Raw genomic sequence first — 26,194 nt, forward strand, 5'->3', positions numbered from 1 at the left:
AATAAAGCTATCATATAGATAAAATATGAATCCCTTTGAGGCAGATCTTTTTGAAGTAAACGACTTACAGGAAACGTTCTCAGACTTACAAACTGACCTTGAACTTAAAGTAAATTTTTCCAAAGAACGATCTGAAAGCTTTTAGACTCAACAAAAACTAAGACAAAAGCTTCCAATCATTTAAGAGATATTTAGATTGTTCTTTATAGATTTTCCTTCTAGCTATGGTATTAAAAAAACTTTCAGTTAAGTTATTAACATTTTGAGCAAAAGATCTAATCTAGATATTTGTAAAGGAGGTGACTTAAAGCTTTATTTTGTTGATTTAAAATCAGATTAGAAAAACTTGCAAGAATTCATGAACCTCATCCTTCGCAATATATTTGAATTCAGTAGCAGACATTATTTTATGAAAGTTTTTTTATTTATTTGGTCTTTTAAAATACTTCTTGTTTAACCTGGTTTGTATTGTATTTAAGTATTCTTTTTATATTAAAAATTCTTTTAAGTTATTTATTCTATAACGGGTTTGCATAATGCCTAATGAGTATTAATTACGGTAGACTTTCTCTTTAGTTCGCACTTTTTACCTAAAAAAAGTGCAAATTTATATTTTCTTAAGTTTAAGATAAAAAAGTCTATTACTAACTAAGTATCAATAAAACAAAAAAATATAATATTTTTTAGCTCATATAGATCTATTTTTTAGATGAATGTTTGTTTTATGTTTTAGTGGATTTCATGTTTATTCAAAACATTATTGCATATAACATATTGAAATTTGTCATTTTGTAAAAATAAATGATAATGCATTTTTGAGTTCGCCTTTTTTCGATTTTGTTCAAAGTGCGAACTTAAGCGGAAGTCTACTGAAACTATTAGATGGTTTATGTTTTAAAAATGTTAATAGTTTTTTTTTTTGACCTGGTTAATTTTGTAGTTTATATTTGTCGTTTTACATTACACTAAAAGTTTTTAAAGCATAGTGATTAAAATATTTGTTTGAAAAATATTTATTTAATCTTATTTAATCTGTTTATTCAATAAATAAAAAAATCTTGATAACCATTAAAGTTTTTATGTCAAAAAAGATTTTTTTGGTTTTAAAAGAGTATAGATTTAAGGTCTTTATTTAAGATGACTTAAAATTTTTCATCAAAAAGATTCTTAAACTCATTTTTATTTTCTAACTTGATTTGTTATTGTTAAGAAATTCATATATTGAGGATTTTCAAACTATTAATACAACTGTTTTTTGTTTTATCTTAATTCAAAGTATCTTAGCAATTAAATGTGTTGTTTATTTTAATATTTCAACACTAGCTTTTAGTTTTTCACTATTTTTCTCAGATAAATTATTATAGGTTAATAGCTAGAAAAAAAAACACAATTAAATAAGCCATCAAAAAGACTGCTACAGTTACAAAACAAAATTTTAACCTAATTAACAGTTTTTTTTTTCATTGATTACTACCTGTTCACAGAATTAACTGTAAAACATTTGGTTTTTTTTTTTGAATTTAAATTAGGATAAAAAAATTTGTTACAATTAAGGTTTAGTTTCCTTAAGGTTATTCCAAGTCAAATACTATTTCATGGTATTCTACTACGCAACATATATTTTAAAATGTTTAAAATTAAAATTTTAACTTTACAGCTAACTTGCTTATAATATATCTTCGCATTGAAATTTATAATTTTACTGCATTAACTAAAGCTGTTGATGAAACTACTTTTCATGTGAGATAATCAATCAGTCGGTCAAACTTCCTCAAACTAGATCAGAAATTATGTTTTAATATTTATTTTATTATGTGTAAAATAAACTGTTCATTCTTTTATAGTTTTTTAATCTCTGGTATAGTAATTTTAGAATATGCCTATTTATAAAAAAAAATTAAGTATTTTGTGCGGCTTAAATAAGTTACTTAGTATTAACTACTAAATGTCCAAAATTCATTATGAGAGATTATTACAATGCCAGGTTTCAGTTAAGATTTTAGATGGGTAGCATACGGTTCAGATCCAGTCAAATTTTGACCCGCTAAGTAACTTGAAAACTATTTTCTGAAAAATAAATAAAATTAGTTTTTTTGATACTTAATATATTTGAAATACGCTTTCAACTTGGGTATCAGTTCACAATAGTATTTCTTAGATCACAATAATACTAAACATTTTATTACAATTTCCATCCAGTTTTTTTATTTTCTTATACGTTATTTTTTTAAATTATGCAGCCCGCAATCTTATTTTTTAACGAGTTGAAACTAGAAAAGACTTTTTAATAAATATGAATTGCTGACAACAAAAGTTGTCCACCACTAACCTAAAAGTTTTATTATTTTTAAAACAATTCATATTTAAAAAGGATTGATTACAAGTTACTGAAGGATTTTTAATAATTAAGTATTTTTATATACTTTACTGGGCTTATAAGAAAATAACTGTAGATTATTTTCTAAAGCCCTGTAAACTACCTTAAACATAGCCCAAAAGTGCGTGCATAAGAAGTACCGGACTGAATTACATTTCAAACACAACTTTTTTGGCTTAAAATTTTGTGCTCAAGTGATAAACTACTTTGTAAAATCGTGGGGGGGCAATTTTTTTTCAAATTTCTGAAAAGGGGGCGATTTAGTAAATAAGTTTGGGAAACCCTGCTTTAAACAATATATGGATTCATCGAAATAAATCTGTAGTTATAGATGTTAATAATTTTATTAATATTGGTTTATAAGGCTGAACATTATAGAATTACTTCATATATTAACAAAATTTTATAACTAATTTTTACAGTTTAGTATACAGTTAGCTAATGTTTTATAATTTTTTTTGTTGTACACTGCCCTAAATAAAGTGAAGTAATTTGTATTTAGTTTAAGTATTATATACATACAAAAAATTATTATGTTTAAGAAATGTTAAGTTTTATATTTTTTAATTTCATATTTCAAAAACATAAACAACGACTACTTAAAAAGACTATTTTTAATAATAAAATTTTCTGCACAAGTTGTAATAATCTTAGGTCAAATATTTTTATTCACACAATTTATGTTTTAGTTAATTAACAGATAATTCAAGTGAACAAAGTTCTGCTGATTTAGATGAAGATTTTGTACCTGATTCTTTGCATTCAGATCAATCTTCTAGCTCTAAAAGTAAAAGTTAGTTGTTTTTAATATTAATAATGGTATATTACCCTTGTTTTTCTTAAAAATCCTTAAAACTAATAATGTTTTGTATAAAAGTGTTATAAATTAAATACATGCTTTTATTGAAACAATTTTTAAACTATATATGCATATGTAGTGAGTAATACTTTTAAAACATTGAATAAAAAGCAAGTTTGCAAAACTGAATAAAGATATTTTTTTTAGTTACTTCGTGATTTTGATTTTGAACGAGTTAATGTTTTAAATATGATAAAAAAAAACTTATATGTAACATTTTATTTAATAAATACAAAGTTGGGTTAATTTAATGGTTGTTTATTTGTTTTGGCAAACATATAACTTATATTTTTATTTTATATGAATGGCTAAAAAGTATCAAATAGTAAGTGTATATTTGAAAATGTTTACTTTAAGTTTTGTTAAACTTTCTAAACAGTTTATATGAAAAGTTAATACAATTTAATCACTTAAGTAAATTTGGTGTTGTTAATGCTGTTAGTTTTTTTTTATAAACTGTTAGTTTTTTATAAGTTTTTTTGTTGTGCTATTAAATAGTTACTCCTTATTTAGTATAAATATTTTATTTATTAAATTTAAATGTAATAAGATAAAAGTGTTCAAGTATAAAAAATGAAAAAACAACAAAGTCTGTTTAAATTTCGTACATGCTTTTCGACTGATATACATTAGAAAAATACAAAGAGTATTGATTTATATCTCACATTTTTTGGTATAAAACAAAAACTGGTTTACACGTTTTTGGTATTTAAAACTCAATTTATTAAGTGTTCCAGAATAAACCAATGTTTTTGTCAAATAATTTTGATCTGCTTTGCTTTTAAATATCAACTGAAATTTTAACAAAACACCACATAATCTACTTATTTACAGTGATTTTGATTTATTGTTGAACTTGTTAGAAACGTTTATGAATATAGCTTATAGGTAATCATTAATATCAAAATGTACGTTAGAAACTGTTTATTTTTTATTTAACAATAAGTTAAGTTTTTATGTAGTAATACTATTATATGTATATTTATTTACTTTCAGATGGTAGTTCGGCGCTCAAGAAAAATGAAAAACAATACAATTGCTCTGTTTGTAAGAAGAAATTTTCTAGTAGAAAAACTTTTTACCGCCACAAAAATGTCCACAATAAAAGCCATCAGTGCGAAGTTTGCTTGAAATATTTTGGAAGCAAAGTTCTTCTAAGTAAGCATATGAGAACTCACACTGGAGAAAAACCCTACGTGTGTTCTACTTGCGATAAAAGATTTGCTCGAAAAGATGCTTTACAAAACCATCAGGCAACTCACATTGATGAGAGAAAATTCAAGTGCAAGATATGCCCGGATGGCAGGTATTTCAAAACTAAAAATCAATTGAATAAACACATGCAGCATCATTATGAACCAAAACATTGTTGCTTAAATTGTAACAAGAAGTTTCATACTTCGTCACATTTGAACGAACACATGAAATATCATTTTGAACCGACTTATGCTTGTGCAAAATGTGGAAGGAAATTTCACACATTAGCTAATTTGAAAAGACATGAAAAAAGAAAAATAGAATGCCAGTCGTAATTTGGTTCAACTTGTTTTCAACAACTTTATTTTCGAACTCAGTTATATTAGATAATTGAAATCTTATTTTTACTTATGAAGTATGTACAGAAAACTACATTTTTTCAAGCAAATATTTAATTTTATTGAAACTTTCATAAAAAAATTTTTATAAGTGTAAAACTGTTTTACTTGTGCAATTTTAGGTCTTCTAAAATTAAAAACTACTCAACTTTTTTAATTAAATGACTTAAAGTATAAAAGAATCTAGTTTTTCAATATAACTAGTATTTTTTTTTAGTTTGTGGTTTTTTTATTAACACTATAATATGTATATATTATTTTGAAAACGACTTTGTTGGTTTTTTTTGCTTTCTCTAAAAATAACGTGATTTTGTAATTACAACAATTTCAAACAACTGCAGTTTGTTCTAGAGGACGTTAAAAATAATTAGTAAATTTGTTTTTTACGACTCTGCTATATCACTTCTCCCCACTAATAATAAGTTTTATATCAAAAAGTAGTTGTGTAACACAGTATAACTAAATTATAAAAGTTTTATTTAAGTCTATTCTTTTAACTTGTTATTTTATGAATAAAGACTTTAAGAATGTTAAATTAAGCAATCTTGAATTATTTAAATATTAATTAATTTTTATAATTTGACTTTTAGGATTTGCAAATTTTTTTTAAATGCGTTTAAAACAAGTTAACAGTTTTTGTTACTGTAACTTTTTTGTTGATAAACTTGTTCTTTCTATCAAAATTTTTGCCTATTTTGTATTTAATAATATCTATTTAATTTTTACTTTTAAAAGTGTCATTTTAACTAAGAAAAATAAATATTTTATGAACAACTTTAAGTATTGATCCTTTTTAAATCAGGTCTGAAAATGATGGTTTTTACAATAGAAAAATAAAGTAATACTAATGTATTTCCTTATGTGATGAGTTTTAAAGTTTTCTTGTTAATCCACTATTAGCTAGATTAAGAAAATAAATAGTTATTTTATTCTTTAAATTAAAATAATATTAGAGGTGCTAACTTTTTAAACCAGGTTTGAACAAATAATATATTTATCCTTTGTTCTAATATCTGATCAGCCACAAATGTTTCATCGACTTCTTTTATCTTTTAATGAAATTGTTTACTAAGTCAGAGTTATTTGCTGTTTTTTATTCTTTTATATATGCAAAAATATGTAATGAATCTTTATTATTTTATTTAAATTAATAGGTAATAGTAAAATGTTGTAATGTTAATAAATATTATAGTTTATTGAACTACAAAAAAATAAGACGCTCAAAATTTTTGGTCCTAGGACCTGGTGCACAAAAAATCTTTCGGTTAACGAGCTGCACACCACGGATACCTTTTAACGTCTTGTCCATTTTAATAAAATTTAATTTAACATTTTAATTTAATATCTGTTGGATTAAATTTTATAAACCTATACTGAAGCCAAGGGTTGCCAAAATTATATAATTCCGAATACTTAATAAATTTTTAATGTTTTAGCTTAAAATGTTGCGCTCAAGTAAATTAATGTATTTATACAACTTTCAAACTTAAATTCGGTGAAATCTTATAACAAAAATTATAAATACTTAGTAAAACTAAACATAAAATTTCATACTTGTGAAATTATTAATTAATAAATGGATTAAAATTTATACAATATCTGATTAATTAACATCCTGCCGGGTAAAAATCTTATTTGAAATTAAATTAGAGTCAGATCTGGATTTTTGCAGTTATGAGAAATAAGGCTTAGAACCTATGATGCAACAATTCATAACAAAATTTATGATTAGTGATTTATAAAAGCAGTTTATATTTTTTAAGTATAATATTTTGTAATATATATTTTTTTTATAATATATACATCACCCAAACTATGTTGCCTAATTTATAGTAAGTAATCTAAATAAGTCTTTAGAATTGATGAATAAATTTCATTGATGGACAACACTGATACATTATAATAAGTTAGTATAAAAGTATTTTTTATTTTTTTGTCAATTAAAATAACACACACCAAGCTGCCAGCAGAGGGTTCTAAGCACAAACGTGCTAGAAAGCCATCCCGTCTGTAGGAAAAGTCTAGGCAAAAAGGTCAAGTTAATAGCCTACGCACAGACAACCAGACCCAACTAAGACTTTAGAAGTTTGCCCACCAACATCCAAAGCTCACAAATTTTTATCAATTTTTTATTTGTTAAACTATTTTTTGGAGTCAACGATTGTTATACAAACAAATTCTCAAAATAATTAAAGTTATAGTATTCTCTTTACAAGGTTTCTAAAAATCCTGGAACCATGGAACTTGACAATTTAGACTAAAAAATCTCGGAAAATCTTAAACTTGAGAAATTAAAAAAAAAACTGGAATTTTGAACAAAAATCACGATAAAAACTGGAATATCAAACAATTATAACATGTTAAGTAGTTAAACTTTGATTTGACACAATGCAATTTATCATATATATTTAAAAAATTTATTACCATCATATTTTTTCTTCATTCAAAAACACTTTTAAAGTAGCTTTACAGTATCTTTTTAATGTTTTTATATTTTGTTTTATATTTTTGTTAAAAACTTAATTTTTATTGATGTCGAAAAATAATTAAATTTTTTTAAGGATTTAAAATATCTCGAGGTGACTTATTACAGTTTAAAGTCACTTGAGCAGCTTTGTTGTCTTAAAGAGTGGCAACCCTGAATAATTTGAATGTTGTCGGTAGTTTACTTATGATCCTGATTCCTGGTAGATGTTGACCACGCACAAATAAAACATTAAGCCTTGCTACTTGTTCATAATGTGGATACAAGGTGTACCTCAATATCTATTATGCTAGAGAGACTGAAAACGTAAAATCAGATGTCCGGTACTATTTGCTTAACTATGAAAACGATCAAGATTCGAATGTTACACCTGAAGGATATCAGCTAGTTAATGATATTTTTCTACTGCTCGACCCTTTTTTTCGTAACAAAGGAGAGTAATAAAAAAATGCATTGCTCTCAAGCGTGATTTCGCATGCAAAATCACTGATAAAGTTTGTTAACTTTTATGAAAATTCAGAAGAAGTATCAAATGTTTGTAAATTTTTAGCCAAAAGTATAGAAGAGGCTTGCAAAGGAGGGTTCGATATCAATAACAACAAGTTGACCCTTAATGACCTTAAGTTAATGTTAGTCATAAGAGCTTTTGGTCCATAATAATGACTTTCCGCTTTCTCTTTTTACCTCTAAAACATTGTTAAAGAGTAGCTAAAATTAAATATAAAAAAACATATTTGTTTCAAGGTTAATCAAGGTGGCGATTCTCCTACATTGCCACCAGAAAAATCAAAATAACAACAACCTGTAAATTGTGATCCGAAGAAGTTTTTAACTTACTATTCTTTGTTTAAAACAAATTTAACACAGCTACACAGGAGGAAGAGCAACAGGATTCTATTGATAAAGAAATTAAAGTAGAAATTAACGGTTTTTTTACTACAGAAAATTTGATAGTAGAAAATGAAGAGGATAAAGTGTTAAACTGGATAAACTTTAACAAGCCAAAATACCGAAATTTTGCCAGTTTTGCAAGAAAATATCGTGCTGCACCATTATCTTCTGTGTATCCTGAAAGACTATTTTTTAAATGGTAATATGTAGGAGGAAAAGCGTAAATAATTGCCTCCAAAGACCGACGAAAAACTTGTATTTCTCCACCACAACTTATAAAAACAAGAATAGTATTTTGTTGTATAACAGAGACATCTTTTACGGTTATAGTTCGTTTAATTTAAACAGTTGCTATAATTAATCCATATTTCTTTTTGTAAGGGTAAAACTGAAATCGTAAGTTGAATTGAAAACTTTTTATCTTGATTGTAATTAATATTCTTGATTAGGCCTTTACAATAGTAAATATTATAGTTCAATTTATTACGGCTCTTTGTTATTTTTAATTGTACTTTGTTTTATTAGTATAAACAAATGCAATACTTTATTTTTTTATTCGTTTATGGTCAGAATAAGAACTAATTCTTTAGTAAAAAATAAAATATGTTTATTTTTTTGATTTATTTTTCTGCTTTAAGTCTATAATAAAGTCTATAATTTATTTATTTTGCATAACAAAGGTACAACTTAGTTGTTATTGTTGTTTGCATGGTCATCAAAATATTAAAACCAAGTTTTGTGTATGTAGCTTAATATTTTTCTAGCAAGATATTCGTTTAGTTTGTTCTCTAAGTTACTCTAAACTACTCTAAATCTAAAAAGTATTAGTAAATTAACAGGTTAAAAATATTGTTCAAAAATTTGTTTTACGAAATAAGTAATAGTATAATGCGTAATTCTCAATTATAAACTTATATTGTATTAACATAAAAAGCAGATTAAATCTTTCAGACTCCAATTATTAAAGTATTCGGATTTGGACTCGGATACGGCCGGGTTCAAATTCCAAAATCGAAAATTGGAATTTTATTCAGCCGAATCCTAATTCGTAAAATGATTCGGCCGAATCATAATTATTGAAAACAAAAAATTTAAACAAATGTGCTACCTCTCGTTTAGTTATGCTTTTTTGCAGTGGACACAATGTGTGTAGATTCGCGAAAAGTGAATGCATTATACAAATTGTATAGCAAATAGTTTTTGTTAAAAAATAAAAGTTATTTTAATATGTAGTTGTCAGACTAAAATGATAATGATTTTAATCAGTTATAACAACTTATTAAAATGTCATTTATAGACCATTTATAGACCATTTGTTATACTTTCAATGTCTAGACAAAAAACATTAATATTCTAAATACAACAAGGATTTGCAAAAAAATCGTAATAAAAAACTAAACTTTCTAGAGTAATCTATGTATAACAGTAGGCCTTTAGCTCATTTGATAACTTGAAACACAAAAAAATTGTATGTAATATACGTTTAGAACAAAAATAATTGTTATTATTTGTTATTTGGTCAGGTAAAATGACGAACCTGAACTCAGCTTGAGAGTGTTTTTTAGAAATTTTTTAAAAATGTCCAAACTTAAGACCCAATTATGTCCTTATCTTAATAACTAATTCAAAACTTTTTTTATTCTAAAGAACGGTCCTTTGTCTTTAATTAAAAAAATCCATTGAATTTTAATTATATTTTTTGAATGGGGCCTCTTTAAAAATTTTGTGTTCTTTTCTGGTTTTTTAATTATACAACTTTTTCTTTAAAAAAACCTTTTTTTATTTTAAAGTTCTTTCTAAAACATACTAATTAAAATTAGTTTAATGATGTTGTAATTTTTTTTTAATTTTTATTTTATTTCTTTACGTACCATGAGCCTGAATAAATTTTTCAGTAAAACTCCAACTTTGCACGATTTTCGTTTTTCAGATATAAAAACTTTTATGCAAAATAAAAAATTTTCTTAGTAATTTTTATATTTAACAGACTTGTATAGTTGTGTTTTATGATGTTGTGTTACTTTTTTCTGAGTGTATTATTGCTTTTAAAATATATGACCCATACAACTGTTACCAAAATTCTTAGCAACGCTATTAGAGGGATTTGTTGAGGGATCACTCAAGTGCTAAGAGTTTAGGTAAAGCTTGTATAAGTCATATATTTTAAAAGCAATAATTAACTAAGAAAAAATATTACAACATCATAAAACATAACTATACAAGTCTGTTAAAAAAAAAATTTACTAAAAGAATATTTTATTTTTGCATAAAAGGTTGTATATCTGAAAAACGAAAATCGTACAAAACTGGAATTTTTCTGACAAGTTTATTCAGGCTTATGGAATATATAAAAACAACTGAAATAAAAAATAAAAAAACAATTTTCAACATCATTAAACTTATTTTATAACTAAGTTTGTATAAATTAAAAATTAGAAAAAAAACACAACATTTTTAAAGGGGCCCCATTCAAAAAGTCAAACCCCAATTCAATGGATTTTTTTAAATTAAATACTAAGGACAGTTTTTTAGAAAAAAAAAAGTTTTAAATTAGCTATTAAGATAAAGACATAGTTGGGTCTAAAGTTTAAACGTTTTTATAAAATTCCTAAAATACGCTCTCAAGCTAAGTTAACGCTTGTGGTAAAATAAAACTAAATATATCACATATTTAGAGGTCAACTATCTATTCAAAATGTTTTTGTATACATTTTTTTAGAAAGAGTTAAAAAACACTGTTTAACTTAAGGTTTCTCCCCTAAAAAACATGTGTTTTTTTAGAACTTTTGAAAATAAAATGTTTACATTGTTTAAATATAAACAACTTTTTACCATTTTTTACTAGTAGAGATAAATTATAAAAAAAAAACTTAGTTTACTTATATATAATCATATAGGAATTAAAAGTCTTAAGTGGTTCAAAAAATATAAAATAACTGTTTTACAAATAAAATCACAATACATATAAGTAGAGTCATAATGAATAACTATGGTTGTGAAGCTTAATTTATATAATGTATACCCTAGTTTAGATATAAAAAAACTATGAATATGATTTACTTCAATTAATTAGGTAAAATTGAAAACAATTTGATGAACATCAAGCAATTTAAAATAGTGACAAAAACGTCAAAAAAAATTAGAAATATGTACTTATCAAGTAACTAAAATTATATTAACAAATATGATATTGAACACTTTATTTTTTAATTTTGTAATTTTATTAAAAAAAAGAGAAAATCAGATAGTTCAAAAAATTATAAAAGCATTGGTCCACAAAAAACCTCTTGGTCATAAAATAACTAAAGGTTTCTATAGCTATGTTTAATTTTAATAAGTTTAATTTTTAACTCAGTTTTAAAACTACTCTAAAAGTCTTAGTCCGAAAAACTCATTAAGACTTTAAAATCTTTTTTTTAATAATTATTTTAGTCTGTGTTCATAACATAAACTTTTAAAAAATCCGACAATACACCAAAAAATCGAGTTTTATTTATATAATTATTATTCCAAATACTAGCCTAAAAGAATTTTCTAAAATCAATCGTGTAACAAGTTCAATTTTGTAAAGGCATCACATAGATAATGTATTTTAAACAGTATATGTATAACTAAAGTGGCTTTTATATAAGTCATTAAAAAAAATATCTGATAACTAAATAAAATAAAATTTATAATTTTTTCAACACTTTTCTAAATTAAACAAAATCATTTTTAATGTCTTATAGTAACAGATGCAGTTTTAACAACTTTTTTGAGAAATAAAGTTGTAGATTATATTATCATTCAAATAAAAAAATATGAAATGAAATAATTTAAAAATCAACTTTAATATTTTGCACACAAAACACTTCTAAAAAAATATACTAATAGTAATAAACTAAAAGTTTAAAACATGTGAGTTCATTACTAAAAAGACTTTAACAATACATCGTATTAGAAAATATCATTTGAGAAAATTTCTAACATCGGAAAACAAAAATTATCAATGAAAATTTTATAAATCGTAACTGGTAACTATTATAAATTTTAATTGAATTATTATATCAAACAAAATACATGTGATATCCATTAACTTATGTTTCAAACACAATTAGTTAATTGCAAACTAAATAATTCATACCACTGTTAATTCTTGATCCAATTCCTACAATTCTCTTCTCCACACAAGCACCTTATAACATTATGATCACCTTGTTTAACTTTCTTTTGAGTCAGATAGTAATCAACTGTGAGCTCATCATTCACATCTATCTCGTTATTTGCGAAATAGAATACTTGTGAAGTGTTGAATGTAGTGAAACCACCATACTGAACAATATTCGGCTTGCAAGAGTGGTTGATGAACTTCGCTATACTTCCCTTGTGCATTGCATCCAAGACCTTGAAAAAAAAACAACTTAAATTAGAATAATATAAAAATATTATGTACGAGTATTGTAAAATGATTACAACTAATTTGAAAAAAGATCTAAAGAGTTTATCATAGTTAAAATATATATATATGTGTAGGTAAATTTAATTAACTTATTGTTAACAAGCTAATATTTTTTTTACTTTTAACGATTATCAGAGTCTAATACCAATTTTAAAAAAGAAAAAAATATTATTTAAGTTAGAAAATAACCTTCCTTTTCTCTTCCTCGTCTTTCTTTGTCAAATTGAAAGTGTAAAAGTGAGATTTGGAGTTTTTGCTTTGCCTAGAATCTGACACACGTTCTGTTAAAACTTCTCCATTGTATTCGCTTATGAAAGCGCCTTTTTCGATTCTCTCAAGCGCTTTCACACCCCACCCCTTGTCTGCAGTTTTAAACAATAACAACTTGCAATTTGAACCCTTCTGCGTCACTCTGTTTCTGCAATTAATATCACAAGCACATCTATCATTGCACTCAAAAATTAAATGATCTTTTTCCTGCTGGATCAGATCATTTTTGTAAGGCATTCCGGTCTGGCTCATTTTAAAAGGGCAACAACTTTTGCTATTTGAACAAATACCTTTGCAGCTGCATGTCATTAAGGGCTCTTCCTTTATTTTGATTGGGTGGACAGCAACATTCTTTACGATGTAGTTTTTAACAAGCATTGGAATTGTGTCAAGGTCAACTTCATTCTCCAAAGCTATCAACGGGCGGCCTTTGGTTATCTTGTTTAAAATTTGCTGATCTTTCATTAGCTGTTTTCTTTGCTTCATTTTATCACGCGAATAAATGCTTTCGTAACTTTTGTTTTTATTGGATCCTGTAGTTTGCAAATATTCTCTTTCAATTGCATCAATTTGGATCGCACAGTTTAGCTCCGGTATTTCATCAAACGGAACCCAAGCGCTAAATTCTACGGGCAAGGTTTTCCACTTAACTAAAAAGTGTTTCTTTTTTTTGAAGTGGGATATGCTAGCAATGTATTCAACTTCATAGTGTTGGGTCCTTTCTTCTCTTAGTCTAAGTTTGTGTGCATCTATTTTTTTCATCTGCATGTCAGTTGTATGAGCTTTCCTTTTTCTTCTTTCATTCTTTACAAAGTTTGAATTGGCAAAAAAAGAGTTTGCTGTTAAGTATATCATCTTTTCTGAAAATATTGAGTTAGTGTGTAAAGGTAATAGCTGGTTTCAATTACTTTTACTTATGACCATCAAAAATATATACCTAATATAATTAAAATGTAAATACTTTAAATCTTCACAAAAATTAAAGTTACGTAAACGATCATTGTAAATGTAACATTATTAGTTTTTGTTAATTGTATAGAAATTTTGTACATAACATAAAATAATTTTGTATTAAAAAGCTATAAAAAGTTAAAGTATAATAAGTTTTGAACTAAAAAATTACTAAAGATACATTCTATACAAGAGTCATTAAAACTTATTTCTATTGTATTTAAAAAAATTGTTTAATTACTGAATCAAACAATAATTTTACTAGTTAAAGCAAAAAAATCTTAAAATTTATATTTTGGCTGAAGTAAAAACTAAAGATATTTAATAGTTTTTTTTTAATCATCAGTTGATATTATGTAGTTAAAAACTACGAAAATGATTAACTGTGTTTATAAACTTTTTTATAATATGACTAAAGTATTTCCAAAACGTTTAATTTCAGAAATTTATATTGGTAAAATAATGACTAACTAATCAAAAAAGTAGTAAGCTTTAAAAAAATTTTACCTTACTTTAACTTATATTTAACTAAAATTTAAACTAAAAAAAACTTTCTTCTAAACAACAATAAATAAAGTAAACAACATTGCAGTTTAAAACAAACAAAATATAAATAAGTATCATAAGTAAAAAATTAAATTTTTAAGATAATAGCTGTTTAACAAGTTAAGTTTTGACAATAAAATTAATCTTAGTATAAAAAAAAATAATAATTTAGTTGAAAAGGTTTATTTAAAAGTAAATAATTTAATTTTACTAGTTTAACAATAACGCAAAAACATAATTTTATAGAACTATTCAAAATTGTTAAAGTGTTATAACAGATAAACAACAATGCATTGTGTTTCATTAAGTTAAATTTAAACTATTTTTTTACTTTCTTCATAAAAGCAGTAAAATAGTATAAGTTAATTACAAAATTAATGAAAAGCAGTAATTGCTACTTTTATATTAACTTTAAGAACTTAATCTAGCACAGAAATTAAAAAAAAAATTTATTATAAACTATACTATAATAAAGTTGATTAATGAGACAAAAAAATAGTATAAGTGTCAGTATAAAAATTATTAGGTTTTCTAATTGTTCTATATGAATGTCAATTCAAATTACATTATACTCATTTAAGTCTCCCTGATTGTTTTCTATTCAAGTCAACTAAATTACGAAATTAAACTATTATTATGCAATTTTTAATCAACCAATTATATTTCATGACAATTGTTAACAGCTATAGAAAATAAAGTATTAAAATTTTTCTTAAAGTTTTACAAGTATTTAAGTATTAAAAATTTCGTTAAATGATGTTGTAGGTGAAAAATTGGCTTTTATATGTACCGTAATCCAAAAACAATAAAAGTTTTAAAAAATGTTTAAATGTAACAAATAAAAAACCATTTTTTTACATTTTAGTGTATACCACAGACCTTTGTGTCCAAATTGAAAAAGTATTTTTTTTATAAACAAAATCAAATGTGGTTCTTGAGTAAACAGTATTGAATTTTTCAGACTTAATAAAAACTAAAAATTAGCAATTGTCAATAAGCTAGTAAAGTACATAAATATCAATGGATTTTAATACATTGATTTAAACTTTAATCTGTAAAACTTTTATTAGCATTAAATCTGTTCATAATCCTTATTCTCTTAAGCTCTGCTTAAAGTATCAAAATTATATACATGTTTGTCAAAGTATAACATTTTATATGCAATGTTTACTTCAAAAACGCAGTAAACACGAATAAACAAAGACTAATAACTTAAAAAAGTTTTAAAACTATTTTATAAACAATGATTCGACAACTATTAACAAAACTTACAGACTGCTTTTAATGTTTTAAAAACTAAAAACGACTAATGAAACAAGTATCATATAATTTCATAAATTAAGCTGCTATAAAACTTTCTAAACTTTTTTTATTTCGAAAAGGATTCAGTTCTCATAATTGTTTTCTAAATAAAGAATGTTTTCTAAAACTTTTTCAAACATTTACTAAACAGTCAAGACATATAAAATATACTAATACAAGCATGAATTTTTAGTCTTGGATAAGTGTTCTAAAGTTAAAAATGTATAAACATGAATAGCTGTAAACTATTTGTAACAAGTGTTTTTCATGTTTTATTTAATGTAATTTCGGTAGAAAAATTTGTTTGAAAAATGGAAAAACTAACATCAAAGAAAAGTTTAAACAATCAAAGAAAGGCCTCGATAGACTATACAATTTATAAATGTATATTATCCAACTTTATAATTAATTTATAAAAAGTATATTTTAGCTCAAAACTTAAAACCAATAAAAAAATTACCATTAAAATTTAAGGTAACATGGGAAAGGAAAAAAAAACAATTTTTCAATCAAATACTAAAGTTAGGTTAAATAAGTAGAGAAAATAATAGTGTTTTACTTTTTAAGTTCTTTTCTCTCATGTTAGAATAAAGATTGTATTACAATCTGAGTTTTAACAAATACTTAAAACAAAACTAATTCAATATACACTATGTTAGTTCAAACAACTAAACCAAAATACTATTTATTCAAGCTCAATAAAATATATAATCACACTGTTGTTCTTCAGATCATAGTTAACAAAATAAGTTAGCTAAGTATATCAAACAATAATTATCAGCCAGAAAGAAAAAAAAAAAAATAAATTTTAATAAAACATACTATATTGAAAATTGTAGTGAATACTAAATGAGGTAGTAGGCTTAAAACTGGCTGTTATATGTATTCTAACTAAAAATTAGTAAAACTTTAACCAATATTTTAGCGTAGAAAATAAAAATTTGAATACTTAAATGTACACTACAGGTCTTTGTAGTTAAATTAAAACAACAAAATTGTTTTTTATTATTATTGAAAAACAACTATGATTGTGTAAGTATGCAGTGAGCAGTGTTAAAATGTTCTGAATAAACAAAAACTAAGTGAATCACTTGTTGCTACACCTAATAACTAAACTAGTTAACTACTTCAGTGTCATATATTTATAAAACTTGTAAGACTTTAAGCTATTTAGTTTTTCATAGCATTAAAAACTGTTAACAGTACCAATTCTCTTGAGTTTTAATCACTTCTGATTATAATATCAAATTTCTATTCATGTTTGTTCATGTGCAAAATGTTACATGCAAAATTATCTTAAAAAAAGCTAGTTGTAAACAAATGTAAACTATATACTAATCATTAACAAAAAACATTTTGTAATAACTGATTCAAAAAATGATAACTAGACATTTAGCCTACTTTAAAGGTTTTGAAAACTAATCACAAATAACTAAACAGGTATCGTAAAATTTATTTATTTGTATATTTATTTCTTAAATACATAAAAAGAATTAAAAAAATCATTAGATATAAACATTAAGTTAAGTTGCTATATAAACTTTATAAGAAATTTTACGTATTGAATACAGTGTTAATTTCCGATAGTACTCATACTGTTTGTTTATCAAATGACCTCATATTGTACAACTGATTATTTTAATCAAAACTGTTACATAATTTAAAATACTTAAAAACTGAAAAATGTTTTTATACAGTTTTAAAACCACTGGCTATATGTAACCCTATCTAAGCTCTTTAATCGTTTCATTTACTTTTTCTTAAAATACCACAGATAAACCTTTTGCAAACAGTAGTAAGAACAAAATTTTTATTATAAAAAATCGGATACTTAAAGAACACAAAAAACATTTATTTAAAATCAGGAATTTACACTTGTCAATATGATTTTAATAAAATCAAATAAGAAGTAGAATCATTGAATTATTTATTTACTTTTAAATGTTCTGTTCCTAATTAAAACAGTAATAAAGTTACGAAAGGCAACAATTTAAATTATCTATTATACCCTAAAAAAATTATGGTTTTTACTATAAAGCTTAACAACACATACAAATAAACAAGTCAGACCTATTTGTCTGGTAGATATATACTTGGTTTTGCATACACTGGTTTTCTAATATATTTATTAGTCATGATCTAAGTTTTTTTAAGTAATTATAAAAAAAAGTTTTAATCACTGAGCACAATAAGTTCTTATAGTATTAAAATTTTAAGTTTTGTTAACTTACTTTAGTGTTAACTTTAAACTGTACTTATTTAACCATCTTGTATTATGGATTAAAATTGATAGTGTATTATTATAGTACCGTTTGAGCGATTAGAAATAATATAACAATAGCTGTTGTCACCATTTGCTCTACTTTACACTTTGTTAAAAAAATAAAGCGAAAAGTTTCTCTTTTACGACTATGTCATTTTCACTTGACTAGCCAAGTAAATAGAGTAAACAGAGTAGTTAAAACTTATTTGAGACATAAACATTTTTTGAACAACTTAAGCTGGTTTTACGATATTATTTAATTGTTTTTATAATTAATAAATATGAATAAATCTAAACTTTGACAAATGTTTACACTTTTATCTTTTTTAGCTGCTTTGTTTATTTAAAAAACAAATAACTAATTGTTACTGCAATTTTAGTATGTTTACCAAATACACTTGAGTTTATTTAAACAATTGTTTTTGATTACTTTTTGTTTTTTAATTAATATTAAATAATTTATTAAAACATTTTTACTTTTAATGAGTCTTAAACAACAAGATTTTAAAACTACGTATAAGATAATTGTAAACATTATGTATTACTAATAAGCTCTAATTGACTTTTCACAAAAAAATTTATTACAGTTACACAATCTTTTATTTTTAAAGTTCTAGTACATATATAGGGCTAAAGTTTTAGATTTAGTGTTATTTAAACTGTTCTGACAACAAAGCACAATTTTTAAATTACTTATATATTTATGTAGTGTACCAAACATAAATTTATACATATCATTAGCTAATTGAATAGAACAATTTCGGTTAGTTAAAATTATAATTAGTAAAAATTATTACTAACAAAACACTGATGTTGAAAGATATTAAACAAAATTGCAATTAGTTATAACTTAGTTTGAAACTAAATAATAAGGTTGCTTACTGAAAAAAATTAAAATAACATAAATGTTGTAATATAGTTTAAAGTTTTTCATGAAAATAGCTTTAGAAACCACTTTTATACCATACATACTAATATTTTTTTTCTAGTAAATCTACAAACGTTTTACTATAGAACAATAATTCAAGTGAAAGAAAACTTTTTTAGTTTGATGATTGTTTGATAAAAATGACTTACTATATTAAATTATAAAACTAATTATGCAAGATACGAAAAAAAATACTAAAATCTGCGCACACGATGATTACAATTCAGAATGTTTATTTTATTGTGCGAAGATTATAATATGATTATCATATTTAGCTGACAAAATGCTTTAGATATGGAATTAATAACTGGTTTTGTAAAAACTATTGAAAACAGTACATGACTAGAATTTCAAAACAACTAACTTGCTTGTATTGTAGAAATACCAATCATACTATCATATTTTAGTACAAAACTTTGTATTTAATTAAACTATTAAGTTAACAGTTAACACTAAAGATTGTAAAATATTAACTTAAAAGTAAACTTATAATTAATATGTTTATTTAAAGCGCTTTTGCTATTTAAGAACAAAGTTTTGTTTATAAGAATTGTTGAGCAAAAATAAAAGTTCTTAGGAATCCAGATTATTTTTAAAAGTGTTTTATAAAATAATCTTGATCATATATACCTATCAGGTATAAGTTTTTTTTTTCAAATAAAATATAACCAAACATATATTTATATATAAAAAAAGTATGTCTAATAAAATTCAACAACTTGAAGTTATAGACTACCAGTTCATTTAAATCGTTTAACTATACATTCTCTTTCGCATATGATAACGATGTAAGTTTAAAAGAAATTTGGCACTTTTAATGTCATAAGTAAATAAAACTACTAAAACGGCTTTTTTTTTTCATATTTTTTAAAAACCGCGCACTTTAAGTAATATGTTCTAAGTTGTAACTGTTTGAATGTTTTATTCATTACGCTGACAATTTGTATAACGTAACAAGTAATTAAATAAAGTTAAAATAGAAAAGTTTAAGTAACCCAAATTAAAGTTTAATTAAATCAGTTTAATTAAACAAAATTTTAATAATATACTTTTAAAAGAATAAAATATCTATTTCTTGCAGGTATTTTTGACAGAGCAAACAAGTAAAAATCATAAAAAGTTTTTCTTTTCATACTTTGACTTGAACTTTTTATAAAGTGTATCTTAAACTAAAAACACTCAAATGCTAATTAACTTATTAGAAACTACAAAAGTTTGTTTAGTTAAAATATTAAAACAAAAGCAGTTGGCTTATAAGAAAGGCTTACAAAAATAACAGCATAATAATTTTTATTAGAATATAATGATCACTATTGTTTTTATTGTTTTACTGTTTTCGCTTAAAATATGAAATATATATACTCTAAAATTTTGATGGAGCTAAACAATTTTTAATGACATTAAGGATAGCTTTATGATACTTTTTAATTTTTTTACACCAAATGTTTTCCAAATTAAAAATGGTTTATAATATTTTTGTTTACAATATAACTGTAAAAGATAATGATTTGTAGAATTCAAAAATAATTTTTTTTTTAAAGAAAAATATGTTTTCAAAAGAAAGATTACATTATAAGCTAATTGTCAGCACTAAAGCACATATTTAAAAAATATTTTAAGATAAAGTTACGTTAAAAACTTCTTTCTTTTTAAATAAAAAATAACATACATTACATAAATGATCATATCAATCATAGTTTAGACGTGTATTATATTGCTAACGTATCTTTCATTTTATTTTTTTCTGAACTATAATTTAACTTATGTTTCTTTTAGGAAAAAAGTTATATGTCAGTTTTGATAAAAACTTGTTGCTTATTGTTGTCTTACTAGTGTATAAAAAACTAAAAAAATACATGTTGATACTTTTAGACACTTTATTTACTGTTCTATGCAAAAAGCAATCAATGTCGCTAAAGAAATCGGTAGAAAACTTTAACTTTTGCTGAATTAGTATCATGTAGTAGCCTTGTATTTTGAAATACAGTCGCTTTAGTACTACAATAGCTATACCGTGTCTTTTATTTTTATTAGTTCAAACAAGATTTAGGATGACGAAAGCTTTATTACTGATTTATAGAATTGAATTAACTAATCTTCACAGAGAGAAAAAAGTCATGTTATGAGTTTAAGTTTTAAAAGAATGATTAGGTTTAATAAAAATTCAACACAAGTTAACAATAGTTAATATGAAAAATTAAGTTGTTTTTTACAACTTAGATTTAAATACAATAGTTTTATCAAGTGTCAACTTTATGCAATTTATTTTAGAAGTTATATTCCATATTGAAGTTTAAAATTTAAAGTATTATACCTATGAAAAAAAAAGATTAAAAAAGTATCATACTTTAACATAGCATTTTTAAGAAATGTTTAGCATGTTTACAGTTATAAATTTATTATTTTGGTTGGTTTAGAATATTTTATTTTAAGTACTAATACTGTTTAATTTTGCAGACCGTAACTTTTTTAAACAATTTTAACTTTTTAAAATTTTTTAAATAAAAACTTTTCCAAAGTGCTGAGATTAAATTTAGAATAAAGAAAATTAAGTTGTTAAAGAAAGTTAGTTTTTTATTTTATATACCATATATACTTTATTTTTACAGTGGTTCGAAGATAAACGTTTTTATATGTTTAAACTAGGTTACATCTGCCTTTTAAAGACAGTTTAAAAAAATCAAATTAAATGAAACAGTTATTAGTAAAAAATTTTAATGGGTTAATTTTAATAAATTTAAAAATACAATGTTAACGATTCGAATAAAAACAAATAAAAGAAGTAATTATTTTTGTAAAATCTAAAACACTCTAAGTAATAGCTCGTATAGAAATTCAAAACAAAATAAAAATCATACACAAAATAATTAGATGCTCTTTTTTCACTCTTTTCTTTATCTTTTTCTAAAAATATTTTGCTTTATTGACGGCAGTATATCGAGTGGTCACCTTACTTATGATAAGTAAGAAGAAATTCAAGGTTTCGTTTATTATCTGTATTAAATTTCATCATAATTCATAATGAGTTTTAAACACAGTAAACTCTGCGTAACCCTCACTAAAATAAATGGTATAAATCATTAAACCTGTCAGTATTATAATTTAATTTTAGACTAACACTTCATAGTAAATAAAATGATAATTGATTTTGGAACTTTAGAACACTATATGTAGTTTAGTTTTTGAGTTAAGCCGTTAAGATAATAGTAAAAACACCTTTTCAAACAACATTATAAAAGTCATTAGCTAACTAAATACTTTTCATCCTATTAGTGCTAAAAGGTTTACTTTTTTAGTATATCTACAAACTTAGATAAAAAAAAACACTCTTATTTCTAAAATAGTTAATGCACGTGGTCTTAGTGTTTCTCATATCATTAGTTTGTTGTCTAATACAATCGAAAAAAGAGTTTATTATGATGTAAACTTGGGGTGGGCAACGTTTCTCAATCGGCCAACCAGATTCTGAAAATTTAAGTTTTTGGTGGGCCGAAGCATTTAGAATTAGTGGTTTACTAGATAACGATTTTTTTTTTGCAGTATCGGCATTCAGACAGACAATTTATTTTTAGATTCGGATCCGGCCGGATCCTAATTTTAAAATATTATCCGGATCCGACTGGAAACTAAGTCAAATCGAGATTCGGATTTTGTTGGACTCTAATTTAAATAAAAATTTCGGATAAAGATGAAATCTAAATTTATGGATACTGATCAACGTATTGAATATTCTTAGTTAACAAAACTTCTTGACGTCTGACAGTAGATTTAAACACGTTAGAAATGACATGATAATTGACTAAGGTATATACGTAAAATTCATACTTAAATAAACACATTGCTTATGGTAATATGACAAAAAGATATTCTAACTTAGTTACAACAGTACAAAATATCAGGACAAAATAGTGTATCTATTAGTACACATTAAATTGTATAGCTATTTTTAAACATCTTTTTAAAGTCAAATTCTTGAAGTATATATATTTTTTAAATATACTTTAATACTGACCCTTTGCGGGCCTGTAACTTTGTTCGCGAGCCGGTCATTGTCATCTGCGGGCCAGATCCTATAAAAATTCAAAATACGGTCAGGAGACAGTCATTTTCACTCTGTGGGCCGGATTCGGCCCGCGGACCGTTAGTTGCCACTCCTATTGTAAACTAACACACATGTTATGTTTCAGAAGTAAAATTAACGTATAAACTTACTTCCTTTTATATTTGATACATTATACAAATAATGTATTTAACGTATATAAAAATATTTAGTACGTACACATTTATAAAGTAACCTGGTTCATATGGAATGTTAGGTACAATAGAAACTAAATTGGAACCAAAAGTCAAACGAATATATATTAGAGTTTAATTCAGTTTTAAATATATTAATTAGTAAAAAACATTACAATTAAAGTTATTGAGTAAGTCTTATATTTTTCTATTTTTACTATTATCATTGTTATGATCAAGACAAATAAGAAAAAGTGTTGGAGATACTAAAAATAAGTTTTTAAATTAATATAAATTAAAGTGTTTATTTTTAAATGCTAGTTTGTAATTGTATTCTTAGTCCTTTTTATTAATTATAGTCACTAGTAGTCATCTTTAAGTAAGTAAAATGTATTAGTTACAATACATAGTTCTTAATTGCTCTTTTTTTACTCTTTGAATTGTCTTTGTAGAAGAGAATTTTTATTACTACAGACAATTTAGAGCTGTTTTTTCTTTCTAATTTGGAAACTTGTTGTTACGTTAAAACACATACTAAATTGTATGCATATAATACATTTAATTATATAATAGTTTATGATTATTTTCTTAACTAATGCTGTTAAGCATGCATAATTATCTTATTAAAGTAAAGTATTCAGTCTTTTATAATGATGTTAAACTGTATTCAAGTGGTGTATAACTCGATTAATCGAAATGTTTTTTTGTACACCAGTTCTCTGGACTAGACATTTTAAGGACTTTTTTTTTGTTGTTCAATAAACAACAAATGAACAAATATTGGATTTACTTTAGAACTAAGCACAATTTTCTGTAGATTAATTTTTTATTTATTAAACATTTATAATATTTATTATAACACATGCTAAATGAAGTATTAAGCACATATCTCTCGATATTTCACGTAAAAGAACATGGACATAATATTTATCCTCTTTTCATTTTAGTAAAAATGTTATAAATTTCAAACAAAACTTGAGAACATGTTTGAATTTACATGAACTACGAATACATTTCGGTACAAATTCAGATATTGACATGATATTTTTTAGGTCTGATGTGAATAAAATTTAAAACATTATAAACGAATTCAAACATAAAATTATAATTTTATAAGACTTTATGTTGACATAGAATTAGCTATGTGAAAACTTTATACTTCAAGGGCGAAAAAATTCTATAAAACCTAAATTACCACAGTGTTAATAATATATTGAAGTTCAGTCTACTTTATCCAAGTGATTATTTTAACCTTGTTTTAAAATGTCCAAAAAATATTGTTAATTATTGCTTTTTTATTGTTATCAAATAAAGTATAATATTAATTTATAATTAAATTGTACTTAACAATATAAATATAAAAAATTAAAATAAAAGTAAACTCATAGACACTTAATATACAAGATCAGTCAAATGTTTTATTTACTTACTGGGTTAATGAAGCTAAGAACATATTTTTTGTTAGTTCTAAAAATTTTTACAATAGAAAAAGTTTACAAAAAATATACTTATAAATGTAAGTAATTTCAATCTAAAGGCAAACATTAAAACTAAGTATTGAAACATGATAGATTATAACATTTTTACTTTATTTACTTTTATAGTAAAAAACTATAGTTAATATTAAAATAAATGTTTTATGTTGCTAATAAATTCCAACTGTATATAAGTTGTAGAACAAACTAATATTTTTTAATGTTTAAACTTGTTTAAACGCATTTATTCAACTAGAATAATTTTAGTAAAAATTAAATATTTTTACTTTTAAGTAAACATTTTTCAACTCTATAATTTTATTATGATTATTAAATGTATTTTAGGATAGATTATTAGTATAATAAGTACGAAAACCCGTTTTAGGAACAATTTACTATATCTATTCACCCTAAAACAAAAATAATTGTGTTTGATCTTTGTTATTTTTTGGTAAATACATATTTGTGTATAAAAACATACTTAACAAATTACTTTCTTATAATTGAGCCAAAAGAGGTTAATATCAGTAAAATTATTTTAGAGAGGCTCATTTTCACTCTATATTTTATTTCTGTTCAAGAGATTATTTATTAACAGTCAGCAGTAAAGAGCTGTTTAAGTCTAAAATTAGTTTGTATGTTTGCTTTACAGTTAAAACCCTATAATATATTTAAAATTTTATTTCTTTATATTTTTACATTAAAAAATTAAGTAAGCTTAACAAACGTTATTATTTTAGTATTATAAAGTTTTATATAACAAATTTACGTTGAGACTAATTTATTTAAAATTATTTCTAAAATTTATGTCTAAAAAAATTTTGAGCAGTCGAAGCAAGTTCATTTAAATTTTGAATTTTTTTTTAAATAGCAATTTAATACCTTTACATTATTAACAAATTTTAAAGTACTAACTTATTTTGTCAAAATCTCTTTATATATCAAAATGTACAAAAAGTGTTTTTAAACACACAAGTCTTTGAAAACGGAGAGTCATTATAGCGTAACTTTTGAGTCAATGGTTCTTATCATTTATTTAAAAATTGTTTAAAAACCTGAATCAAACTCATTTTTACCCAAACACTTTCTGTATACGATACCTAAAGAATGACTTTCGTAAAAATGAGACAAAACAAATAAACATCAGTGAAAATATTAAAGATGCTCCTTTTCACTCTTTATTTTACTTTCTATTCGAGATAATACTTTTTAATAGTTAGCAGTAGACAATTGTTGAGGTGATCACGTATTACACTTAGTTTTTTATTTTCTGCTAAAGTTCAAACGATAATATATGTTATAACTTTTTTCAGAAAACTTAATTTAATAAAATACACATTTACAGTATCTTTTGAATGTTATTGTACTATTTAAGACTTATTTTTACCAAAAACTTAATTTTGTAATAAAAGTAGACCGAAAAACTTGTACTTGAAACCTGGAAGAAATTTATCTTAAGTATTTGGCAACCCTGTGTATAAAATAATGTTATAGTCATAGATGTATACTTGTAACAAAACAATTTTTTGACACCACATTAGAGTCACGGGAAGTCATCTCTGGTAGTGCATTGGTTCATGA

At 23.9% G+C, this 26,194-nt stretch overlaps 1 protein-coding gene across 1 annotated transcript; it reads right to left on the bottom strand.

Annotated features, from left to right (window-relative positions):
* Nucleotides 1-12,335: 12,335 nt before the first annotated feature.
* Nucleotides 12,336-13,770, bottom strand: LOC145843223 (histone-lysine N-methyltransferase SUV39H2-like). The gene is made up of 2 exons (XM_082950684.1): nucleotides 12,835-13,770; nucleotides 12,336-12,590 (listed from the first exon to the last, which is right to left on the bottom strand). The coding sequence occupies exons 1-2, from the start codon at nucleotides 13,768-13,770 to the stop codon at nucleotides 12,336-12,338; spliced, it is 1,191 nt and encodes a 396-aa protein (XP_082806810.1).
* Between the last annotated feature and the right edge of the window lie 12,424 nt (nucleotides 13,771-26,194).

Source organism: Thalia democratica, chromosome 8 (genome assembly GCF_965202585.1).
Source record: "Thalia democratica chromosome 8, ktThaDemo2.hap1.1, whole genome shotgun sequence".
Classification (NCBI taxonomy): Eukaryota; Metazoa; Chordata; class Thaliacea; order Salpida; family Salpidae; genus Thalia; species Thalia democratica.

What these genes read in the sequence shown, in the direction of transcription:
- LOC145843223 (XM_082950684.1), bottom strand. Translation starts at nt 13,770, where the DNA reads ATGATATACTTAACAGCAAACTCTTTTTTTGCCAATTCAAACTTTGTA. An exon ending in ACGAGGAAGAGAAAAGGAAG is followed by an intron (nt 12,591 to 12,834) that starts GTTATTTTCTAA and finishes TTTTTTTTCAAG; the next exon opens with GTCTTGGATGCAATGCACAA.